Source organism: Thunnus thynnus, chromosome 3 (assembly GCF_963924715.1).
Source record: "Thunnus thynnus chromosome 3, fThuThy2.1, whole genome shotgun sequence".
In the NCBI taxonomy this organism is placed as follows: domain Eukaryota; kingdom Metazoa; phylum Chordata; class Actinopteri; order Scombriformes; family Scombridae; genus Thunnus; species Thunnus thynnus.
This window is the reverse complement of record NC_089519.1, coordinates 23,769,552-23,796,014: the sequence shown is the minus strand read 5'-3', so window position 1 is coordinate 23,796,014 and position 26,463 is coordinate 23,769,552. Positions and strand designations below refer to the sequence as shown.

At 39.6% G+C, this 26,463-nt stretch overlaps 1 protein-coding gene across 2 annotated transcripts in view; it reads right to left on the bottom strand.

Annotated features, from left to right (window-relative positions):
• Positions 1–17,151, bottom strand: part of sh3gl2a (SH3 domain containing GRB2 like 2a, endophilin A1) — a 40,701-nt gene extending 23,550 nt beyond the window's left edge. For both annotated transcript variants that reach the window (XM_067584874.1, XM_067584875.1), the window contains exon 1: positions 16,936–17,151. In XM_067584874.1, coding sequence (XP_067440975.1) covers positions 16,936–16,980 — 45 coding nt within the window. In that variant the 5' untranslated portion in view covers positions 16,981–17,151. The remainder of the gene's footprint in view (positions 1–16,935) is intronic.
• Between the last annotated feature and the right edge of the window lie 9,312 nt (positions 17,152–26,463).

Sequence of the window (26,463 nt, the reverse complement as noted above, 5' to 3'; positions counted from 1 at the left end):
AACTGAAAGAGAGCATTAATGCTCATTGAATCTTGAAAAAACTTCAAGTCAACCTCCACTCAAAAATGTGTTTTGTTTATTGCTACTTTATTTGGATGTTTGAGCTTCATTGTGCAGAATAATGTACATGCAGAGTTTCACATTCATCATCTGAAAGGGGGATGGTTTTTCTCTGTTCACCTTAAATCTGAGTTTAAAGGGTGTGTGAGCTTCATTTGTGACATCACAACTAGTTTGGAGCCAATCGTGGTCCAGTATGCAACTTACACAAGTGTGATGTGGAAACTTGAAGCCTCCAGTGCACAAACACTGAGAATTAGGGCTGGATATTGGTACTCGATATCTTTATGGTATCGACCGAAATAACAGTACCAAGTAGTATTGAAACGTCTCCAGTCAAATGATACCTGCATCTGATCCTTTTTGTACCCAGATCTGGAAAAAAATGACTTTTTGTATGGTTTTGCTGGCAGCCAATCACCGCAAGCCTTCTTCAATTTAAAGCGACGTGTGATTGGCCCACTACTGCAGCAGCTACAAACCATACAGTCTGAGCTGATAATACTTCATTGTTCAGTTTTGTACAGTGATTTAATAAATATGTCAATAATTTAAACACTTTCAAAATGTATTTGTGTAAAAATCATTAGGAAGGGGAGGAGTGGTGGCATTTTAACTGAATGCTTCCATTCACATGATGGGTATTGAATTAAGTAGAAAAGAAGGTATCGAATGAAGTACTCTATCGGAGTATCGGTATCACTTTAAGGGCACTGGTATGGTAACTTTTTAAACAATACCAAGCCCTACTGAGAATAGACTTTCAGGTGAAGTAGGAAACATCTTGTGTCCAGCAAAACTTTTGAAATGAAAAATATTTCCATATTCATAGATTTTAGATTTTTCAATGAGGGAGAAACAGAAGATGTCATTTTAAATAGTTTAATGAGATGATTTAACTTTTTTTTGGTAGACAAACCATATTAGACACAAATGAAATATTTTTATTTATCTTAAAACATGTCTGAAGGGAATCTTTAAAAATAAAGTAAAAGAAAAGCTCTTTGTTTTACTTGAAAAAGCCTTGAGTGAGGGCCAGAAGATTTGACATGTTTTGGCATCAAAATGGAAAAAAAAAAAACCCTCACCAGCTTTTATTGAATTCAGCTCAAAATGATACATAAATGTGTGTCATTATTGTTTAAAGCCAAAGCCAAGAGAGGAAGATAACCCTGAAACAATGAGTCTATAAATGACACTTCATCCCCACATTGAGTGACTCACCATTCCCTCAAGAAACGACACACACACACACACACACACACACACACACACACACACACACACAAACGAATGTAGAAGCACCTTCAGTTACATCAACACACTTGCTTTCTCGCTTCCTCTACACATAATTGCCACTCTGCAAGTCACATTTCAAACGCGAGTGTGTCTCTCAGAAGAGATAATGACGGTGCTCTGAGGTCTGTTGACTTCTTCCAGCACGTTATACAAGTTATATTTATACAGCAGGTTCACACTCACAGTAATATTATTTTAATGTTTACCCAGTAATGTCGCAAGTCAAATCTGTGTGGGTGTAATGATGGTGTTGTCTGGGATAACGATCACTGAAAATCAGTATTGATGACAGTTATTAAAGCTCGGTTTCAGATGGCTGCCCGCACTGTGTGTGTGTGTGTGTGTGTGTGTGTGTGTGTGTGTGTGTATGTCTATAATCCACAGATTCATGAGCACATCTTTTATCTGTAAGATCATAGTCATGTCCAGTCATCAGGAACCAACATTAAACCAACGTCAGCCTCAGTCAGTGTTACAGTTCGCTTTCTTGCAGAAGTAAAAAAAAAAAAAAATTAAAACACTTTCACTGATTTTGGATATTAAAGACGTTCTCATATTGTCTGAAGATGTGTTATTGCTATTAGAAGGCAGTTGAACTGTCTGTGCATAAAATATAATCTTTAAATTTTTATAAACAAGAGGAATCCAGAAATAAGAGAGTATGACATTCAGTGGTAAAATTATGGGGAAAGTGACAAAGCAGACATTTTATAAATGTGATGCTTTCTTGACTTGTTACAGGAAGTTACTGGTTTTCTATCTTTTCAGTCTCTGGTGGAAACCTCGAGGAAGGACAGCTGCTGCTACAGTAGCAGGAGGAACCTCGCTGGTTTGTCCTCTTCATGAGGTGTGTGAACTTTTACACAAAGTGCTCTCTCTCTCTCTCTGTCATACACTCACACACACACACACACACACAGCCAAGAAAAGTAAAGCTGGACTTGTTGTCTTGTGTGGGTACTGATTATAAAAACTATATATAAAAAAATTCAGTGCAGACATTGAGCGTAGCGGCGCTCCCTCAACCAAGACTCCTCCCCCTCCTCCAGAGCACATGACCATTAATCAATAATGAAGCCAAATGAAAACATGTAAAAACTAACTGAAATCCACACTGACTGATGGAATTACAACCCTTAAATCTTTTACTAAAGAAGCAAAACTACAGTAAGTAATTCTGGAGCTTTCAATAGTATCTAATGGCCTTAATTAGCGTATGATCATCAGCGCTCATGGAGGCTGTGAAATGTGGTTGAAAGCTGTGAAAAAAGCGTTTAAAATGGACCTAGAGTTTGATTATTTTATCAAACTGTTCCTAAAGTCAAGAATGAACTTTTACACTTAAAACTAAATGTCAGTTCAGTGACACTCAAATAACTGTACATGTTAACCACTTTAAGATATGCCTCTGCCACTTCTTTGATGTGGTTTAACTTGTTTTATGGGAGGAAACCAGTGGTGCAAATCATACACTGAACACCATGTTTCATAAAAGATGTACAACTGTACAGCTTCAGGAGATAGTAAAGATGCTGAAGCTTTAAATTGATATCTAAAAATCAAAGGAAGTTTTCAAGTAAAATTAATGTAACCGAGAGAAAGACTTTTAAAGATGGTAGAAGACTTACAGAAGAGTAACATGCATGGGTATAAAAAATGAAAGCAAGAGGAGTCAAGTGTAACAGAAAAATGAATATATATGGAAAGCAAAGAATATAAAGTGAAATGAAATTCTACTAAAAGTAATAGATCCTGTGTATTGAATAGTAAAGATGAAAGAATTAGTTGATCAACAGAAAATTTAACAGCAACTACTTTGATAATCAATTAATCATTCAGGTAATTTTTCAAGAAAAAAAAAACACCAAAAATGTTCCATCTCCATCTTCATATTTGTAAGGATTTGCTTTTGCTTTTATCTCTCTCATGTGATAGCAAACTGAATATCTTTTGGTTTGAGACTTGTACAACACAAACAATTTAAATGTGTTATTTTTGGCTTTAGGAAATTGTGATGGGCATTTTTCAGTACTATCTGACATTTTTGTAGATCAAACAATTAAAGAGAGAAAAAAAGATTAATTGATAATGAAAATAATCATTAGTTGCAGCCCTATTGTGTAGTATGTATCAATTTTTTTCTGTGTATCTATAATATTATAATTACCAGCTTTGTACACTGTACATAATGCATTGTTATAATATAATCTATAAATAAACAATAAAGATAAACTGTTGCTTACAATCATACATGCAAAACCATTGGATTTTATATGTAACTTCACATTTTATTCAAGTGCAAGGCCATGTGTGGGTACAATAAAGTACATGTCAGAAGTTCATAATTAAAAAAAAGAGATGACAAGAGAAGATGTGAGTGAAAATGGATCTGGAGAAACAGCAGGATAACAAATAAGATAAAGAGAGAGGACAGTATGTCAGAGTATGTGCTGTGACAGCAGCATGCCTGCGGAGAAACAGTATTTGCACCATTAGGGAAAACAATATCATAATCTACAAGGAGTGTGCAGACAATACCTGATTGTGAGAACGGAGGAGACACAAACATTCCCAAAACACCTCATCACTGGTCCCTGAACACAACACACTTTTAACACAACACCTGACTGAAGCCACAAAAATGCTGGCTAGCTTGAAAGAAGATTCATTATTGTTGTTGATGAAGATAAATGTCTTTTACTTCTAACTTCAGGCTAAAGAGTTCAGCTACAACAACAGAAAATGGATCCTGGAAGAAACAAGCAGTGGTACATTTACACTAAAATCAATAAACCAGCAAAAAACAGATTCTTCACCTTCCAAACACTACTGCAGACTCTCAATCACACTGCACTAGTCCCTCCCGAAGCTATAAATAATAAACAATAATATAAATACATCCAGCCGCTGGCACGACCTATTAAAAGACGAGAAAATTGAAAAGCCTCAGTAGAAAAACATCCTGTATATTTGATATTGACTATCTGCTATTCAACACCAGTCTGGTTTGATTAGATTTCCTGTCCATAAAGAAGGTCAAGATTGGAGAGGGAGAGGCGAACCAGAAACGTAATGATACCCAGAATATTGATGGCTGTTGCTGAACCTGTACATGCAAAAAGACGTGTATATTTCAACATATACAATATATGATAATAAATATTAAAATAATACAATATTTGGAGCTGAAACAAGCAAAAATACCAAACATTTGCTGGCTCCAGCTTCTAAAACGTGAGGATTTGATGCTTTTCTTTGTCATATATGACAGTAAGTTAGTTGGACAAAACAGGCAATGTGAATATGCCTTTACACCTTTTTTAAAAACTGTTTTATGACACTTGAGAGACAAAACCATTAATCAATGAAATAATTGGCAGATTAATCAAATAATTGTTACTTGCAGCTCTAAAAATATTAAATGATACATTAAAAATCTGCAGTGAAAACACCCTAAATAGATAGAGGGTTAAATACAAAACGATTAAAAAGCCAGTAGACTCAAAAACAAAGAGCAGATAATTTTGCAGTACTTTATCTGAGGGAATTCAGTAAATAGCACACTTGTGACTTTGTCCTTTACTAAAGCGTTTAGATCAGTGTATCTTACTGACTTCTTGTCCATGTTTGCTTAAAAATTGAGAATAAAAGGCAACTTTTATCTCTTTAATCTCTTCACATAATAAAGGTGTTCATAGTTTAAAAACTTAACAAAGACTGAATTTACGCTGATGTGCTAAAAGCAGGAAATGTGTCCAGTCAGCCTTTCAAAAGGTGTTTAACGAGAGCTGGTCAACAGTGTTTGTACTCACACTAACAAAGTAGGTTGAGAATCAATAATTTATGGATTCGAGCTCAGACCTGCACACGCTGTAAGAACATTTATGGAGGCTTTAATCTATTTATCAGCCACTCCATATATACAGTATGCTGTACAAAAGCTCAGCTGTGATTAACGCTTCCAAAAACTGTCAGCACCACCTTGAATTTTGCTAACAAGCTTGGATAAGAAAAAGCTTATCCATAAACCTACATTAAGAGATTTTTTTTAAGGAAAAACACCCAAGAAAGAAAAATGAAAAGAATGTTCTGTCTGTCCTTGACAATATTATTAGACATGAAGAATCTGAAAAAGCTCATTTAGGTGAGTTTTATGTAGACTAGACACCCAAAATTTTAAGATGGGGACAAAGACAAAAAAAAATCACACATCTTATCAACTGAATCAACCTTTTCCTGGATTGTCTTCAACTCTCTTCTTTATCTGTTTTCTTGCAAAAATCACACAATCATCTGCAAACACACACACGGCTGCAATGACACACACCTACATGAATGGTCCACCGCCATCTCCTAATTAAAAAAGATATTTGTCATTTGCATTTCATTCAAGATGTCTAATCCACTGCTCAGTCTGTGAGTTATTGACGTCATATTAAGTCTGTACTGTAGAAAAATAACTTTGTTTACCAACAAGCCTCTGGCACTTTCTACAAGTCATGAAGGTAATGAAGAGGCTTGTTTACACAAAGCACCAACGTATTTAAATACTCATTAGTCAACTGCACGGTGAACAACAACATTAGGGCAATTATAAGAAGAGTTTAGTCATAATTCATATTTATATAAGAGTCTAGTATATTTAGTTAATTATATAAACTAAAACAGGTTTAATATACTGTATCTGCCTCCTCACATGATCATCCCTGCACATTTTTGAGTATTTTTTTAGTGTAAAGCAATATAAAGGAAAGGGCAGTGGTGACTCTTAAGCTGTGGATGAATGTGAAAATGGTTTATCAGCATTAAAATCCCCACAAGAAATCAACTTTGATATTAAGAGGACAGAAGAGTCATGACTCTCTGACCTGTCACATGGTACATTTGGCGGTCTGGTCCAGCACATGCAGCACGTTTCACAGATTACAGCTGCAGTGCTCTGATTCTGAGTCACACACAGCTCCAATATGATGCAAAGTCACTGTGCTCTGATTAATCTGAGTATAATCCCTGACAAGCCATCCAGTCTCAGCTCTGCAGTTGGTGGGAGGAAGCTGTGTGCGCACATGGCGAGTGAGTTAACTGTGTGTCACATAACATTGCTTTTTTTTTTTTAAATACTGGGGAAATGTCTCACATACTGTCCGCCCAAAACTCTGCTGGACTCACTCTACCAGCAGACATGTAAATACAGTAAAAGCACAGACTGTTCCCTCCCAACCCTCATTACTGCTCCTTCATGAGCCAAATTAGGCATTAGATTGAGGACATGATGCTATACAGCTGTCTGAAAGCACAGCCCCCCCCCCCACTCCTCTTTTGTTCCTAACATCCTCCTCTTCTCTCCACTTACTCCATCACTTCCTCTTCCCATCGCTTCCTGCTCTCTGTTAGACTTTACAGCTTCTCTCTATCATCTTTTCTCCTGCCATCCTCCTTTCGGTTCTATGCTTTTCCTGTCCAGATATCTTCTTGCCTTAATTTTCAATAAAGGAATAAAATTAATCTGCTATAATATACATGTTATGCTATTTCATTATACAGTATTTTGTGTGTTGTTGTCGGTTAGTCCAACAAGTACAGGATAGATTGCCATTATATTTTGTACAGATATTCATGTTCCCCAGAGGGTGAAGGCTACAAAATTTGGTGATTCCCTGACTTTTCACATAGCACCATCATCAGGTCAAAAATTCAATTTATGCACTACTTTTTTTTTTTTTTTTTACAACAAAATACTCCCACAATTAATATCATTCCAATCAGCTCCAACTGTACTTTGTGTTTAGTGCTACTTGGCAAACACTGATGATGTTTAAACTGTGTACAAAAATTATACATACATGTCTAAATTGTCTTATTTGGTCTTATTTTTCTCTGCTCCTCACTGTTTTTTCCTGTGTTCTTGTAATGTAATTATTTTAGCATTTTTACTGTTTAATCTGTTGGTTTTACTGTTAAGCACTTTGTAACTCTGCTTAGAAAAGTACTCTATAAATAATGTTGTTATTATTATTAAATAGTCAGAAAAAATAAAGATTGGATTCCTTACATCTTTCTAGCCAACACAAACTGTAATATCATGAAAATCTCACAAATTACTTAACATGACGACATCTCTGCTGACACCATCCTCACATAAATAAACTACGTAATATTGCCGCAAACTCTCATAACACTTTCATGTTCTCAACACACAGCAGGAGGCTGACACCACCCTCTGGCTAATTATTACATTATTACTGCTGCCAGAAACAAATTTTGGACCTCTATTTGTATCTAACAGTTTGGTTTGCGCTGCTAGCGTGGCTGTAGACTTTTTTAGTGCTATATTCTATAATTAAATTATAGAATATATCAAAATGTTACATTTCTGTCTCAAACATTGATGAAAAACACAAGTGGCTTATATGACCTCATGATTCATGATGTCTGCTCGGACAATGACCTTTAACTCTGAGAAACTGCTCCACACATCACAGATAATACCTTTGGCAAGGTCTCTGGGGCTCTAAACACATCCATAACTGTAAATGATGTTGCATTGCCCTTCATTATATTCACACTGTGTTGGCAGCTATAACAAAAGCCAATAACCAACATGCTGAATGGGTTTTGGGGAAAGTGAACTGCAGGCTCTGGGTAATAGATTTACGTAATAATGATGTGACCCAAATGTCCCTGAAGTAGAGGTATATGTGTGTTTATGAATGTGGTTTAATTTATTCTTATCAATGTTTCCGTGTATAAAAGTAAATTGCTTTACACTCCATAAGAATGGCAACACATTAACAGTGGAATCAACATACAATGAAAAACCCAATGGTATTGTTTTGTTGGGTAATATAATTGAACTCTATTGCGAGTCATGTTAATGGCCAATATCTTTAAACGCATATGTTTTGGAAAACAAAAGGACCAATGCTAATTTTCACTTTTTAATTAGGCAAACCTTTACCTAATGCTTAATAACAGGTCCTGAGAAATTCCCTTTTCAAGCTCCATGCTATCGGTTGTCTCTCCTGCAGTGGTTGATGCCCAGAATATGTAATATACCAGTCGTGAATAAAACATCAACCATGGCCTGAATACTGATGCTGGGAGGATGGGAAAGGGGGGAGAGGAAAAAAACAAGGGAAAGGAGGAGGAGAAACTGCGGACAGTGATGAACAGCAGCTCGCTTTCTACAGACAAACCAAAAACCTCAAGTGAGCGTCACTGTCAAAATAAGAAGGCGCGAATCTGCAGAATATCACCCACCAGTGTTTTCTTCACCCAGCACATCCTTCTTTTTTGACAGATTTTGAAACTGGCTTCTTTTTTTTCTCCACATATTCATTCACATTTCTTTTGGATGAGGATGTTTAATGAGTTTATCTCACCAGTGCTCTTATTTAAAATGTGCCGACAGCATCTAACCACAGGACGAGCTAAAAATAGATCTGGTACAGGTAGAGTTCGTCTGTCATTAACCTCTAGAACAAAGCTGATGTCAGAACACTGAACAACTCCACAGTCCACTTTTCAACCCTCCGGCTACTGCATGCACATTCATGTCAAAAGTGGTATCGCTGACAGTTTATTCAAAGTTTCTGCTTTGTTCCCCTCCCTCTACTTAATAATTTTAGTAAATCTATGGGACTTAGTGAGATATATTGGTATTTACAGGTAGGGTAGTAGCAGCTCTGGAGCTTCTGTTTATCACATGCTCAAGTGTCAATAGACAAAAAGTCACTGTTGTAATGGTCTCTAAAGGATTAATGTGATGTCAGGGGAGTGAATGAGAACATTTGCTGGAGGAGAAATGATAGAGGTGACATTTCGCACGTACACTAGTCAAAAAACTGTCACTGCTGCTTTAATATATAGCAAAACCTGTCTGAGAACCAGTGAAAGATTTTATTGTTTGAAAGATAAACTGTTTGCACCCGTCAGACAGCAGACCAGAATTTATGTCTGTTTAGCAAGCCCAGGGAAAAGGTCTCCTGGTAAATAAAAACTTTGTTTTAAAGCTGGAAGGCAAATGACAAGTGCATGTTGTAAGGAAAGGAAAGAGATCAAGATAAAAAGATGGGAGGTAGATTGCTGCGGGTACTGTACTGCTGGACTCGATCCAGTGCAGCACCACTTTTGCTGCAATGCTGAACCGCACTTGGCAAAAACTGGATGTACTAAATGGGATGGGACAAATGCGTTCAACTCTTAGGAGACTGTTACAACAAGGAGATTTTGTCCTCTGACTCATGAGCCAATGACAGACATGAAAACAACACATCTACAGCTGATACTCAGCCCAGTGTCCTGCAGAATTACGTCCATATTGGATGTCTCTGCACTTTGCAATTTACAGCCAACGCCAACATTCAGTGCCAATGCAGGAAGTAGGCGGAAAGAAGAGTAAGTAAGAGAGAAAATGAGATGGTCAGGGAGATGGATCGGTATGTAACACATGTGACTTTTGTGCAAGAGACTTAAGTCCCATCACAGATTTGCAGTAAAAGTTTTCCTTTTTTAATAATAAATGTAACCACAATTTTTCCCTAACCTGAACCATTTGCATGGCCGTATTTATAGGGGCCGAAATTAGTTGATGGGCCCCCAGTAAGCCCTGGGTTCTTCCACCATCAATGTCAACAATGTTTAATACTACCTGGCCCAAGGTTTGCAATGGGTTCATTTGATTAAACATGGAACCAGAAAACCAAAATAATGAATGTCTTGAAACTCTATTTTGACAGCGGCCCTCTTCATGAGTGTCTCAGTATTAGAAAAATAAAGAAGAACCCACTTTAAGGCCCTTATTTTGTCAGTTTATATTCTGCTTTAATAGTACATATGAAAAAACAGATGATCAATAATATGTAAATGAACACAAACTAATTAACACACAGTAAACCTGGAGCGTTTGGACTGCAGAGCAGCTGCCCGCTCTGACCAGTTAGTAATCCAGCTTGTTTATTTGCCACAACAACCTCCTTTCATAACCTCAATCACACTTAAGTTACTGCAGTTTAAATAAAAGGTTGTCATTGAACATTTGCTGAATCGTCCAGTATTGATGCTCTTGACTTGTGATACGACAACCACAGTTACATACTCTCGCTACTACTGCTTGTATCGTGTGACTGAGATGACTGAGACTCTTCATAGAAATCATCCAATAATATTTTATTAAACAAGATGGCGCTCATTTCTCAGAACTGCTAAGTAAAAATTGGCAAACTGTAGTGACAAAATTCAAATTTCTCCTGCAAGAATCCCTGCAGATCTGCTGTTCTCCACACTCTCTCCTGTTTGACTTGGCAGACTCCCTCCTCCTTCTCTCGCTCTGTTCAGTATATCTTGGCTGAATTCTCCTTCTCTCTCTCTGCCACTCCCTACCTGCTCAAGGGTGCTTTCTACTTTATCTCCCTCTCTTTCCTCTTTCTTGTCTTCTCTTATCTCTCTTTCCTTGCTTCACTCTTTTTGTCCCTCCCGCCCCATCTGTTATCTCCCAGCTGGATCTGTTTTACGCTGCACTGCAGTAGGCCTAGCGAGGATCCAGGCTGGATGAGTCACCCACTCACAATCTGCTGCCCTAAAGCCCTGCAGGCATCAGCCACATCCAAGGACCCCACTGCTGTGCACAGGCACGCACGGATGTACATCTATGCACACTTGCACATTTCATTCTCTTTTCTAAGGAAAGCACAAATGCTGGAGATGCCTTTTAATGTATGTGCACATGCATTAAAGTTAATGGACCAAGAAAAGACCTCCACAATACTTAATCATTTTCCTTTAAGCTACAAACTAAAATGAGATGGTTTCCGACTGACAAATCAAAATGCTACACACAATACAACGATGGTTAAAACAAGCAAAGTACTGATATTAGTATTCACAACACACACTGGGAAACCTCTGGTCAGACCAAGACTGAATACATAATAAAGGATTACTGCTTCATCACTCTCTGTAAGAAATATACCCTGTTCAAATTTGATAGCTGCTTGCTGATTTTAAAATACCAAAAAGGACAGATGTGCAATCCAGCAGTCACATGGGTACACATGTGTAGCTATCTACACAGATCATTTTGTTCCCATATAGAACACAGGTGATATAACACTTCGTGCTGCTTGCACAGCTGCTCTTCAAAGGTGTACTGGCTGTGTTTTACAGCTTTTCTCAGTGATGTGTTACACCTGAAGAGAAATTTCAAAAAGATAATGGCTGACATTGTCACAGTACCCAAGTTCACCCTGTGATATTTCTTTCCAATCTCCACAGCTGTCACAAACTTAAAGGGTAAAGCTGGTGATTTTCTTCATTTTTCTTACTGTCAACAAATTTCATGTGCAGAGGCAAACAAACAATGAACTCATCCTACTCAAAAGTATTGTATGTCTATCCAAAGCCTGATATATCTTATTCCTCTGTGACGTAGACCTCCATTGTTGTTCAAAAACTATTAAAAACACGTCAACGATCCACAATGCTGCTGTAACATGTTCCTTCACTATGAAGACAATAGTTACAGATGTTTGTTTAGAAATGGCTCCAAAGACTAATAACAGCGATCACGTTTTCAGTCTCAGCTGCTAGTATTTAAAAAGTAGCACCGCTTGTTTACAAGTTGTGCTGTCTGTAAATTAGCATCTTTTTTAAAAACTCAAACAGTGAGTGTCTTATAAATAAACTCATTACATGGTGTTTACACAAATCTGTTGCTACTGAAGATATACTGAATCAATTGTGCTGCCATCCTAAATCTATCACTGTGATTAGATGTCATAATTAATATCTTAATATTATTTCAATATTAAAGTTAATTCACTGTTTATATCCATATGGTGTCGATCTGCAGACAAGATTATTGGTCACTCAATAGTGTAGGGCTGCAACTAACGATTATTTTCATTATAGATGAATCTGTCAGTGATTTTCTCAATTAATCAATTAGTCGTTTGGTCAATAAAATGTCCAAAAATGGTGAGAAATATGGACTACTGTTTTCCTACACCCAAGGTGACATCCTCAAATGTCTTCTTTTGTCCCAACCAACAGTCCATTCCCCAAAAATATAATTGTTGCAGCTCTATAATAGTGTGTTTAGCACACAATATTTACTTAAAAAATAGCATCTTATCTTATGAAAATCTTGTATGGTATAGTACCAACAAAAATGGACTAATATGATCCTGTTCAGAGATGCAGCTGTGGGACTTGAGATGTACCATAAATCTTACAGAAAAAAGGATCTAGAATCTGTCATATCTATGATTTTATCATGTAAAGGTGCTAAATTTACAAACATGACATAAAAAGGAAAAGTCAGAGGCTTTAGTCAGTAGATTCATCCATGACATGCAGAGAGGAAGCCAAACTTGTGAGGAAATTCGTCAGCCTCCTCCTGACATTGACAAGAGGCAAAACAACCATTTTATCTGGAAAAGCTGCCAGACTAAAACCCCCCAACAACTCTTCTTTTTTTGTTTTCTTCTCGTACTCACTCTGGCATCTGGCACACTTTCTCTGGCTTCAACTTATCTCTCTCTCCTGCAGTACTATTTAATGATCACATTTTTGTCTCCCTCCTGGCAGCACAAGCTCATTCCATTGAGATAAAGTATGCTCTCCGCAGCCTTAAGATAAATATAAAAAACTGGTATTTTAACAAGGGTTTGATTCAAATATAACGACAAGCAGAACTGCAGTTGAGTCTTTTTCCCAAAACATTAGTTTTAAAAGAAGAACATTAGCAGATTCACATGCATGCTCACAAAATCAACTGAAAACCAGGACACACATACATGACTCTCTCCATGGGAACAGAGCCATCATGAATGTAGCATCTGCTCAAAGCATGACTCATTTGACTCTGAGGTGAAGATGACTTGTGACGTCATAAAAGCAATCCTCACCTTCAAAAATATTACAGACAGAGAGACAGTTTGTTAGCTTAAAGTAATGAGGAGGAATATAACGTGTTTTTTTTTATAGCAATATATATGATGTTTTTCTTAAATACAGTGAATGTAGAACAACTATATATCACTTTATGACATAGTGAAGGATTTCCAAGTAAATAAATATATAAAATTTTAAAAAGCTGTTTCTGGTGGACCTGCTGAGTTTACCCTTCATGCTCTGTGCTTCCCTTCTTTTTAAAATGGGCCCCGTTATTAATGCACCACTCTGAGCCCCGATGTCCTTGGGTGAGAGAGAGAGAGAGAGAGAGAGAGAGAGAGAGAGAGAGAGAGAGAGAAAGAGAGCTGTCCTCTGTCAGAGAGAAAGTGTGATTGTGGTGGTGTGAAATAAATTACTCAGTGATGGATGTGAGAAGGTAAAACTGAGGCTGTTTGAGGATGTGTGTATGTGTGTGTGTGTGTGTGTGTTTGCATCCCATTAAATCCCTCCCTCACTCCATGGCATTCTGCCTTTTATGAGCCGCTTCTCTCAGCACACTCCATAAAGTCTATAATGAAGAAATGCTGCAAGACTCCATGCAGAAGAATGAGGATTTTTATCTCTTGCAAGCTGTACACTTACTTCAGACAAAGCTGCACAGCTAATTAGCAATTAGTGACGCACGGGGCTATAAGGTCAATGCAACATTTCAGGATATGCAATCTGTTCCAATCTACATATAAACCAGTTTGATGTTATCATGCCATCATTTATTCATGGAAATGTTTTATCTTGAGATTTTATGACATCATAGATATGTAGACTAAGAAGCCCTGTTCTCTGTTTTCCTTATTATGTGTGGACAATATGACAAAATATAACAGATAAAAGATAATATAAACTTGTCAACCTTCAGAGGATTTGCTATGTGTTTTATACCTAGCTATTCCTTTTATATCTGTGTTTATATTAGACTACTGACAACAATGGTTTGATATGATTTTTGCATCAATGTGATTAAGTACCTAAATCTTCTGTGTATTTAATTTGCTTGATTAGCTTAAAAAACATTAATCTCTGGTTATTCGATCCATTAACTTCCTATCTTTTTCCAGAAAATCTACAATATTGTGATATATATTGATATCACTATATAAAATTACATATAGGCTACCTTGTTGGAGGTTTTGTCCATATCACTCACTCCTATGATGGCGCCCTTAGACATGACAATAAGAAGAGAGCCAATGACTATTATACATCTTGTGTAAAATTAACACCAACAATGCAGACATCTATTCTGCCAAATTCCTATCTGATTCTTTTAAATCTCTCATGCTATCTCTTAATCTCTTGACCCCCCTCTCCTTGTGTTGGAGTGGGGGTCCTGCTAATGTCTGGTCGGAGGATGTGTGTGTGTGTGTGTGTGTGAGTAGACAGATTGCTGGGTTGCTGCCTATGTGAGTCTGGGCCTGGATTACAGGGATGTGGCACAGGAACAGAGGGTTGAGGGGAGCCTTCTGCCACTGGGAGTCTGGGGAAGAAGACAGGGTCTGTATATGTGTGTGTGTGTGTGTGTTGAGGAGCGGGTGGGGGGGGTGAAGCTGAGGAACAGACGGCAGGAGACCACAGAGACAGCTAACTTTGAGCCTAGAGCTGATGGAATCTCACAGGGAATAAAACTGTGTATTGAAAATGGTGTAGTGTGAGATCTACTAATTCAGATGTATTCACTATGTACACACTCAACCACACCTCTTTACAGATATAAATGCTCATATGCGCCCCCACCTCACACACACACACACACAGATACATTTGAGGCTGTAAAGAAACATCTGCAGGGTGAGAGAGGGCTCTGCTAATGGGTGACAATAGACTCATCACACAGAATTAAGACAATCTGTGCGGCCGTCTAAATGCCCCATGTGGGCTGCTGTCTACAGCTCTTCCAATCTGACAAAACGAGCTCCTGATTAAAACTGAGAAGTGTGTTAACAGCAAACCATGAGCTTTAACAATTATTATTTTTTCTTTTTATTAAATCAACTCTTCCAGGTATGTTTTACAGTTTTTATTTACGGTTTTATTTTTGATCCCTAAGTGCTGCTCTTAAAGATTACGCAACATTCCCGAGTCTGGCTCAAATCGTCTACGTAAGCCTCTTGAATGTCAGTGTGACATTAACATCTATACAAATGACTAATAACTGCTTTAAATGACCTAAAAATACAATACTGCCTCTGCACTGTAGCACCATATTGAAACCCAGCTGTTAATTGTGTAAATTAACTCCTGCCATCAGAAACTGCTACCTTATTCACAGTTATTCGGATCCAACATGCAATTAAGAGTTTGAACATTGACCTTCAACAGACATGCCATTATTAGTGTCACAATTAAGTCATTTTAATTATTCTCTCCCACCTCACTGATAATTGCTCATAAGGATGAGGAATGGTGCGAACTGGGAGCTGTAACAAAGCCCATATGGAGGCTGGGTGAACTGGAGAACAAGGAGGAGAGTGGTGTGTGTGTGTGTGTGTGTGTGTGTGTGTGTGTGTGAGTCAGCCACGCTCCAGGTTTCCTACTGTGAGGGGCCTCAAGCTGGCTGTCAGTGTCACTGTGACTCACCCCTAAGACCCTCAACCCCCCCACCCCCCAGGAGCTCTTAAGATAACACCGGAAATAAAGCTACTCAAAGGCCCTGGAGTTAGTGGCAGGCTGCAGGGACAGATCGGTCCATGGCTTTTTCCATCAAAGTCCCATTCTGGAGCACTGGTGACCAATAGCCACCAATCTGATGGGCTGCAAAGTTAATGATGGTTAAAATCTCAATCTGAGCTTCTGGATACTAAAATGGGTGGTATAGTATGAGCCTCTGGGTAACCTTGAACAGCACTGGACCGGCATCTAATAATAACAGATAATTTGGCAGTAGATGGGGATGGTGTAATTAAAAGCATCACTGGTATTCCACAACAGCCTTTAAGTGCGTTTAGAGGGCGCCGGGGTCATGGCGTGCCGCTGCTGATAGGAACGGATTTCCGCCAAGGCGCACTTAACGATTGCATAACACAGTGCCCGTCGGAGTTCCCACCGTGGTTGGCTGAAAGAAACACAGATTTAAAACCGTCTTTCGTTTAAGGCTACAACTTGCGCATTACATGTGTGAGCGGCTGCCATGAGCTGCAGCTCTGATGGTTTTCTGTGCGTGTTGACGGTGCGGAATGTCATCTGAAGGGTACCGAGAGGAACTGACGTGCCCGACATCACTATCATCACATTGTCGTGCCATCTGCCTCCAAGACGGCCACACAGAGAAATGACATTGAATAATCATCGTGTCTTTTCCCGTCATGCGTCAAATAACCCATAATAAATCTAAACGGAGGATTCAGGGTAAAACATGAGTAATAAATTACTCCTTTGGTGCAATGCTGCACCACGCCAGTCTATTCACTGGAGTGCATTTCAGCACCAGGACAGCGATGGGTAACTGATGTATGGATGGAGCACAACTACAGTAGCTCACTACTACACATGAGTGCAGCATGAAAGGTCCATTAAGCACCAAAACGACTAAAGGCGAATCTCTACAGTCCAAACGCATCCCCACTCCTCTCCAATGAAGTGACACCTCAGTGTGAATATCTGGTGTACAAGACGTCGCGGTCCTCTTACCTGAGTGGCTTTGTGGAATTGCTTCTTCAGCCCCGCTACAGACATGGTTGCTACACGGTGGTTCTAGCTGGGAATATAAACTGATGCTGCAGTTGCGTGTAGGGAAAAATCTCGTTCCTAATTGTATTTGGTGAGCTTGCAGCAGCGGCTAACCCCCGTCTACGCTGGTCTTCACCAGAGGGATCTCCTGTGAGAAAGGGGCTGACGAAAGCCTCGATCGGGTTATTGGATGTCAAACCCGCATGTCTAAAACGGCGCTGACGTCAGAGCTAGCTCCATTTAAAGCGGCCGGCTCCTCACCGGGAATGGACTCCAATCTCTAAAGCAGGCGGAGGAAATTTCTAATTTAAGATCGTTTAGTGGAAGGATGAGGACGTGCGAGGATAACAAACTGACACATAATTACTCTTCAATTAAAGTGAGCTTTAATCTGACATTAAGATGGAGTGATACCGAGAAGAAGTAAAACATTTCGTAACCCTAAGTAGATCAAGTTTGTGGGTAGAGACTTAAATGCTAGTTGTCCTTTAGAGTGATGGTGGTAATAGTTGCCTTAACCCTAGATTATATCTAGGGGCTACACTTTTCTATTACATTAGAGAGAAAGACAGAGAAAAAGACACACTAGAGTACACATACATGTCGATGCTTGCCCCCTTAATGAGACTCGTGACTTGTAAAGACAAACTGCAAAGTTTCAGCAGCGCCGCTACACCTCCAGCACCCTGGACAGCGCCCATGAGCAGAGACAATCACGATTCAACTCCTATTCTTCTCTATTCAGTGTAACAGCATAATAGAAATGACAGATTCATCACTAGACGAACACACCGCGGATCAGATGCAAAAATGTTGATTTACACGATGAAAAAGATCACACAGAAACCGGTGCCATGAAAATGTGCATCCACCGCCAGAAACCAATACTGGAGAGCTGAGCGTGACAGACTAGCAGTTGGCAAAGACGAGTATAACATCCCCTCAAAGTGAATAATAATAACATCTATACACGCATAATTACACTGTGGCCAATATCTAGGGCTGCAACTAACCATTAATTTCACAATCGATTAATCTGCAGGTTATTTTCTCAATTAGTCGATCAATTATTTGTTCTATAAAACATCAGAACGCAGTCTATGTCCATCACAATATCCTAGAGGACAAGGTGACGTGTTCAAATGTCTTATTTTGTCAGACATGCAGTCCAACCCCCCCAAATACTCAATTAACTATAGTTTAAGACCAAGAAAGGCAGCAAAATTATATCATTTGAGAACCTAGAACCATCAAATGTTCGCATTTTTGCTGAAAAAATAACTTAAACAATTGTTAATAATCAAAATAGTTGCCAAACAATTTTCTTTCGACCAACTAATCGATTAATTGACTAATCGCTAATAGCTGCATTTTAAAATCGTGTTAACTTGTCAGGAATTGTCAACTTTCCACACGTCAACTCATGAACTTGACCTACTGGTGTCATCAGTCATTTCAAGGAGCCTACTGCGCGTGATGGATGTGCGTAATGATGACTCAAAAAGCTTCCATGGCACCTTGATCGGACGCTGTGTCAAGACTCTTAGTTTATGTCCACACAAAATTACACAGGAGTGACATCACTGATACATAAAGGACTTTAAAATGGCCATATATTGATCATAATAGAGATGTTTCCTGTAACAACACACTGTATAGACGGGGTTCTGTAAATATTGCAAAATGTGCAGTTTTTTTCCCTTGTGCACACACACACTGTTATTCTTGCTCTGACACCTGCTCAATGCGGACATCACGACATTTTTTGGCTGAGAAGATTAAAACGACTGCACGAATCTGCAGGAGTACTGCGAGTTATATCACTGAATCTGTAGCTAATAAGTCACCTGCACACATTTGTCAGCTCAGCGGCAGCCCCTCGACGCCAGATGGCTGGGGTCGACTGTGGCAGGACTACTTGGACAGACAGAGACTCGTCCCATATGGCCATTATTACAGGACTGGAATAAGACTCGGAGTGAAGATCACCACATAGGCTATCAAACCCTATATGTGCCCATAACGGCGTCTGTGATTGTCCAAACGAAACAAATTAACGCTGTATTTTCCAGGAAGCCTCCATGTAGGAAATGAACTCTGTACTTACGACTAAAGCGCATTAAAATTCCTTTTTTTAAAAAACTGTTTTTCCAAATATATTATTCATATCTAAATAATAAAGCCAATTTCTTTTGGTCTCGAGAAGTGAGTACTGGGTGATGAAATGCAAACAGTGAGTGATCATAATGTGAATATTGTGTGCAATAAAGTGTACAGTTGTCTGTTGTAGGAGGTGCATATCTGACCATCAGACTACAGACTGAGTGTAAGGAATACAAATGCGCACTTATCAAATGCATCAATAAAATAACATAAATAAACTTCACTCCAAAGAAATAATGTACCTCAAACCAGCTAACAATACACAAATGTAACTATATCTGTTGACATTTCTTCATGTAAACCCGAAAATGTAAATAACTAAGTAATTCTGCATCACTGTGTGTGTCCCTGCATCTGCATATCCATTAGAAACAGCTAACATACTTCACACACATGCACATCATCTTTGTACTACTATTCATCTATTAAACGATGGACATCTTGAATGCATGCTGTTAATTCGTTCCTGTTTAAAATACAAACTCCATCACTGTCATCACTACGATTTGATTGATGCATGTTATTATGCTTTTATTCTATTTTTATGTGCGTGTTATTTCTTATTCTCTTCCCTCGTAATGACCAAATTCCATCACAGCAGATCGTTTACGGCAGTGCTGTTTGAAAATGAGGAGAAACATTTGTTATGTTAGTGGCGCCATCATGTGGAAAATATCTGAACATACATCCAAAAACAAGGAAGGCGGAAGAGAGCTTAGACCAGTGGTTCTCAAACGTTTTCACATTAAGGACCCCTAAACTAACACAAAGTAGACCACGGACCCCCATTTTTTGAGATTTTGTCACAGGGTCCCCCATATGATAAGATTTTCGCTTTTAGATGCTTTACTACAAAAACTGTATGAAACCCATGACCAAAACAGTCACACATTCTGTCATTGTGTTACTTATGGATGAAATTATTGTGAAAATAAATTATTCCCCTTTTTGCTGGGGACACCCTGGAGTCCCCTCTAAGACCTCACTTTGAGAACCACTGGCTTAGACAATCTGTATAATCTATGGAAATAAAATTAGGACCTTTTAAATTTACAAATTCACATCATCAGCTCACCCTGAAGGCATACCACACTGGATGTTTCTATCACAAGAACAAAGCATTTTAAAAGTGTTGCAGTATATGTTGAGAACGATTATCTGTTGTTGTGCGTCATTCAGGTCTACACACTGAGTGATTTGTCCAAAGCTGAGTTCATTTATTACAAACTATGATGATTTGCTTCCACCTAGTGGTAAAAAATGATACAGCAATGATAATGCATGTGTGAAATAGAGTGAAAATGCTACTGTATGCAACAAATATAACTAAAGTAAGCTGTATTACTCCATCAGATTAGACCAGCTACACAGTGAAGGCAAAATACATAAAAAGGTTGAACAGATATGTAACAAGACCTTGAACACCAAACAGTTATTTTGTCTGAGTGTCTCTTATTGGCAAACACAGAAAGTAAGAGTGATACATCAAAGTGGCTGTCAGTGACCTGAGTACAGTTCTTCGCTCAGTTTTCCTGCTCACTGGCCTCCGCGGGCGGCTCTGATAAAGTGCTTGGTTCCACGGCTCAGTGATCGGTATGTGCGTGTGTGGCCTGAGGAAAGTGTCCATTTGTCTTAGCTCATGAGACAATAAATCTCACCTGGGCTGAACAGACAGATGGAGGCTGAGCTGAAGTGAAATATGAAATTGTTGCCATTAACTTTATTACACTGACCACTGGTCTCATTTTTGTCATCAGCAGACTGAAAGCTGGAATAGCAGAAGTTTTTGGTTCACACATTAGAAACTTGTTTATGTTTTTGTACAGAGCAGATTGTTTTTTTGTAAATGGCCTCTGCAGGTTCTTCTCTACACTCTACAATTGTTTTTAGTTATGGATACCTTTTAAAATCAATAATTCAAAAGTTTTTCTGTTTAATGTGTTTAGTGTTCAACTGAGATAGACAGATATTCCTCAGCTCATTAATGAACATCATGAAAATATCTTTCAATATGATTTTTTATTTCCCCTCAAATGGGAACAAGCCCCAGAGATACCTGAACTCTGCTATTTGGGACAGTCACTCACTCCTAACCATAGGGGCACTGTTTTCCACCTCAGACTGAAAGTTGCTGAGTCTCAATTAAACTTGGAGGTCACCAAACTGGATACTTTTTTCTCCTCTGTGTTGATTTAAATCCCAAACAATTTGTGACAAGGAACAATTTCATGGAAGGCCAACACCATCAAGAACATTCTTAAATGTTTGCAATGAATACAGACGTAGCTCTTACTCAAATTATTCAAGGACAGGATGACTTGTAGCGATGGTCCTGGCACCCTATTTTCCCACAGTACAACTATCCCAGGGACACAGTCATAGGTCTTCTCTAACTTTACAAAACATTTATAGACTGGATGGGTAAACTCCCCTCTTTTATCTCTGTACAAACTAAAAGACTTAGTCCACTTTTCCAATGACTATAGCTCAATCTGTATTGCAATTGGCCAGATCATCCTTCCAGCACCCTGTTATAATCTTTCCTGGGGAGGCTGAGCAGTATGATATCCTGATGATTGGACCACACCGTCCACTCCCATTTAAAAAAAAGTGACCACATCCCCCGTCAGCTAATCCATACACCCTTCTCCTAACCTTTAAGCGACATTAGTAAGGCAACCAAGACAGCCCAACAATATCCACAGCTTTCAACATCTCAAGGTGAAATCTCATGCACGCCTGGCACCTTGCCACTGCAGAGGGTTTGACTACATTATTGACTTGACCTATGCCAGAGAAACGGGCAAGGTTTTGCCTGAGTCTCCCAACTCTGCCTCCTCCACAGAGGGTGTGTCGGCAGTCTGAGAAAGGTCTAGCCTCCCCTCGTCTGATGGTTTGCCAAAACCTCTTCAGGGCCAAACAAAAGTTGTAAGTTCAAACCCTCACCTATGATCATGAGCTCTGAGGAGCGACCAAAAGAATAAGATCACAGGTTCAAGTGGCCTTTGCAAGGTGTCTATGCTATCCCCTAGGGATAGAGTGAGGTCAGGGGCTCAGACATCTACACAGAGCTTGGAGTAGATCTGCTGCTCCTTCACATTGAAAGGTACTAATTGAGGTGGTTCAGGCATCTGATCAGTACGCCTCCCTGTCGAGGTTTTACTGGGCACGTCCAGCTGAGTGGATACCGCATGACAAACCTAGAATATTAGGCCTGGGAATGCTATGGGACCATCATTTTCAGTGTAATGAACTATTCGTTTTAATTTTAACCTAAATTCAATCAGTGGAGTTTTGCTAAGAACAATGGTGTCTTTTACTGGTGAGGATCAACCTGCTCCACATTCAATAAGTTACCGAAAGACGAAACACGTTGTGAATCACATTTTGCTGCTTGTTTCTATTATCCTTTAAAGCAACAACCCACTTGAAACTGACTTAACTTTTTTATATTAATCTTTAAAACAAATGGTCATTTTTATATTGAATCATAAATAAAGCTCTGACTTACTTTCATTTACAGTAAGAAAGCTGTTGTATCTTTGAGTAAAATGTGTGTGTAAGTGCAGACATGATTAGCTGTGACAGCAGATCAGGGGACATTTGTCACCCATATGCCTATCATGTCATGAGAGACAAACAACTAAAACATACCAGGCGGTGGTCAGGTGTTTGTGTTTCGAAAGGCTTACCAATCCCCACGCCATCACACTCCACTCAAACATGCTAATGTACCTGTGCTCTGCTCTAATTGGTCCCAGTGATGCTCGCCCTGCTCCACCTGTGTTCATGGGAAGCCTCCAGTCAGTCCTGCAGTCAGGCCCCCGCCACTGTGTGCGAGTGTGCAGTGCTAATATTATGCAAACAAACACTTCTTTGTTGTTTGGCACTTCTTGCACCGACCCGCCACTGTGGAAGGAAGGGAGAAAGTAAGTAAAGGGAAAAAGAGAAAGGAATAAGGGGTGGGTGGGTGGGGGTGCTTGAATTCATTAGTGTGATTACCTGAGGTGTGCTACTTTACAGGGGGTAATCTGCCAGCCCGCTTCATACCCTCCAAACTTCAGCCAGTCCGCTAATGAGCGCTTGGAAAAGTTAGCCAAGGTGGAGAGGTGCTTTGAGGAGCTATACACCCCAGACTAAGGTGTTATTATATGCTGGAGCAGAAAACAAAGGATGTCTGCCTATTTCACAGCAGATAAGACAGATGAAGACTGATACTCTGTTTCAGATGTTTGTTTGGATTCTGAATGCACATAACAAAATGGTACTATGGGTGCCAATTGACGACCTCAAAGCAGAAAAATCCCCTGCTTAAAGCTTGGCATACATGAAAGCAACATCTGTGAAAATACACTGCACCCAAGTATAAGTTTGAATGTTTCTACACCGTTTGACAACATCCCAGATTAGTCACATGGACACCAGAGGGTTCAGTTAGTCACATACCAAAGAGTCGCTTCTCTCTGAGGTGATGTTGAGGACTGCAGCTTCCCTCCTACACTGTGAGAGAAGGTGGATTAGAGACCAGATCAACCCCTCTCTCGGTCTCTCCTTCTCTCTTTTTTTCTCCCCAGGAGCTCAGGCCATGGCTTTAGAGAGACAGCTGCCATGAGCAAGGCTTAGGACAGTCCATGGGGACAGAGAAAGTGAGTGTCAGAGAACAATAAAAGTGCAGGAAAAGCTTGGTTACGATGGACAAGACAAAGAAGTGAAGGAGGGGAGGAAAAAAACCCAAAAAGAGAAGCCAGAGGATATATATATATAGATAGATCCTTTAACTTTCCCCTTCCTCTTGCCCTATGCCTCTGCTTTATCACACAGCATCAAAACATAGCTTTAGTCCCCTGAGTGGCTGGCCTTTTTATCTGCTCCCTCGCTTCCCACGGCGGGCCGCATCCACCCATAATCTGCTGCCGTTTCATGTCTGGAGCGCTGTAGAGGAGGATAAGGGACTTGTTCAAGTCAAGATCAATGAGGTTGTATACATAGCATATGTGCATCAGGAGAGTGTGATTCCTTTTTTCTTTTTAAGGTGGCATCTGATCTAATGAAAAAGAAAATTACACATGGACGTATTGAGAAGCCATGTCTAAATTTTAAAATTTTTGGAAATAATTGCCATTAGGCTCTTTACTAAAATTACACACTACAGCAAGTTGAAACACAACAGCTTGGAGAAATTTCTGTCGTACAAATTGTAAACAACCTCTACCTTTTGATACTGAACCTTCTCCCTGTGGTTCAAACATGGAGGATAGACACAATGAAAACTGTAAACATGTTGCATTATACATTTGTCAAAAACACATTTGGCTGTATGTCACAAGTACCTTGTTTTTTAAGACAGTGCCAAGTGTCTGTGTATGCGATATCAAAGCAGACTGGTATATTGGCAGCGATAGCCAGGGTGTGAAACTGTGTCAGTGAAGTAAAGGAAATCACCAGAGGCTGTTTTCTATCCACTACACAGCTGGCTGACGAGATCTGCAAGGACTAATTGTGCATCAGTTTAGAGGCTGCAGAAATTCTCTGCTTGTGCTCTGACTGTTTTGTGTACTGTGGGCTACCCGCCTTCCCACCCAAGTGGCACGCACTCACACCAGACCGGGGGAACTTAAAAGTACAACAGAGAAGCCTTGGGACACACAACTCAAACACACATACACAAATCATCGATCGACCCAAAAGTCAACCCATGACCCTGACCTCCACTACCCCTCCAGGAACAAGCTCCTGAAGGAATCTGTGGAAAGAAAGAAACATAGGAAAGTTGGATTTAAAAAGAAGTCGGGGTGAGAGAAAGAGACAGAGACAGAGGAAAAAAATGACAGAGAGTTGACTGTGTTGGAATGAATAAAAGGGGAAGGGAGGAAAACTTTGCATTTGGAAGTACTGATCAAAGTAATTCCCACAGGAAACCTCTCTTAATGAGAGCTGTACAAGAAAAGAAGGATGGAAGACAAGGAGAGAGTGAAAGAGAAGAAAAAGGAGTATGGCACGCCATTCCTACACAGAAAAAAAAGAGATAAATCATATACAGCGCCTAGTGCAAGACATTGGTGTGTGTGTGTGTTGGGGGGGGGGGGGGGGGGGGGGGGGTGAGGGGGGCGCTGTTTGAAGGGTGTTTTCAAGATCGTTTTAACGTCTTCACTGAGGGAGCGTCAGAGGCAAGGCCAGGTTAATTAAACCCAAGGGAGTACCAGCTAAGGGGGCCCGCATTTGAATATGTCACAGAAATAGCATGAGTGTGTCAGCCGAGGCCGGATGGTGGGGCTCAGCAAGCAAACATGTTGACTATGCATTACACACTAAAAGGAAGAGAGAGAAATAGAGACAGTCAGACGGCAAAGGGGTGGGGGCTGAGAGATAATTTGCGTGGCACCGATGCTTTGCTTTTCTATACCCACTGCGCCACCGGATTTCTCTGAGTTATTAATGTTTGTCATTAGCTGCATTACGCTGGAGGACAGTGACTGGAAAAAAAACTGCAGAAATTTATATGGGACAAATATTGACAATAGCTGGCTCCTGGGTATTGGAGAAGAAGAAAAGATGCAAACTATGTTAATGAATGGTAATTAACCACCAGGGTTTGTCTCTCCTGGATCCCAGCTAAATTGGTCCCCGAGTTGCAGCTAGAGACAGTCCTGGCCTAATCCTTTATTATAAAAAGATAAAGGAAAACGACATCATTAGCATATATTTGAGAAGGGAGGGGGATTAAAAAGTGAAATTATTTCTTTTTAATTCCTGAACAGAGGATTCTTCACACCATTGTTAATTATACATAATAAAAAGAAAGGAGGAAAGTAGTGAAGAGGAAAACAAAAGCTAGGAGAGGTAGAAAAAAAAAAAAGGACTAAGAAAATGGATGGGAGGAGTGTGTGGTCTCTTGTGTAGGATGCCAACTCAAGGACAGTGGAGACCAGGATCATGGTTTAATATTCAAAATGAATAATAAGAGATGGAGGAACAGAGAAACAGATAAAAGGGGTTGGAGGTAGCTATGTCAAGGATGCAACCACTCCTCCAATACACCCCTGTGCTGCGCTGTGCTCTGTGCGTGTGCGTATGCTCATGTGGACCCTTGTTAATGATGTCAACAGCGGGGGTCACTTGTTACAGACAGGAACCATGCCAACAGTCAGCTGTCAATCAGGAGAGAGGTGTGAGAACCCTGCTGTCCGCCAGAACATCCTCAGTCGCCAACACAGACTGACTGACAGTCCTTTGAACTGCTGGAACAAGAGAACATTTAGACATTTAACAGGACCAGGAAATTCCCAACAATAATACAGTCTCTGAAGAACAAAATACAGACAAAAA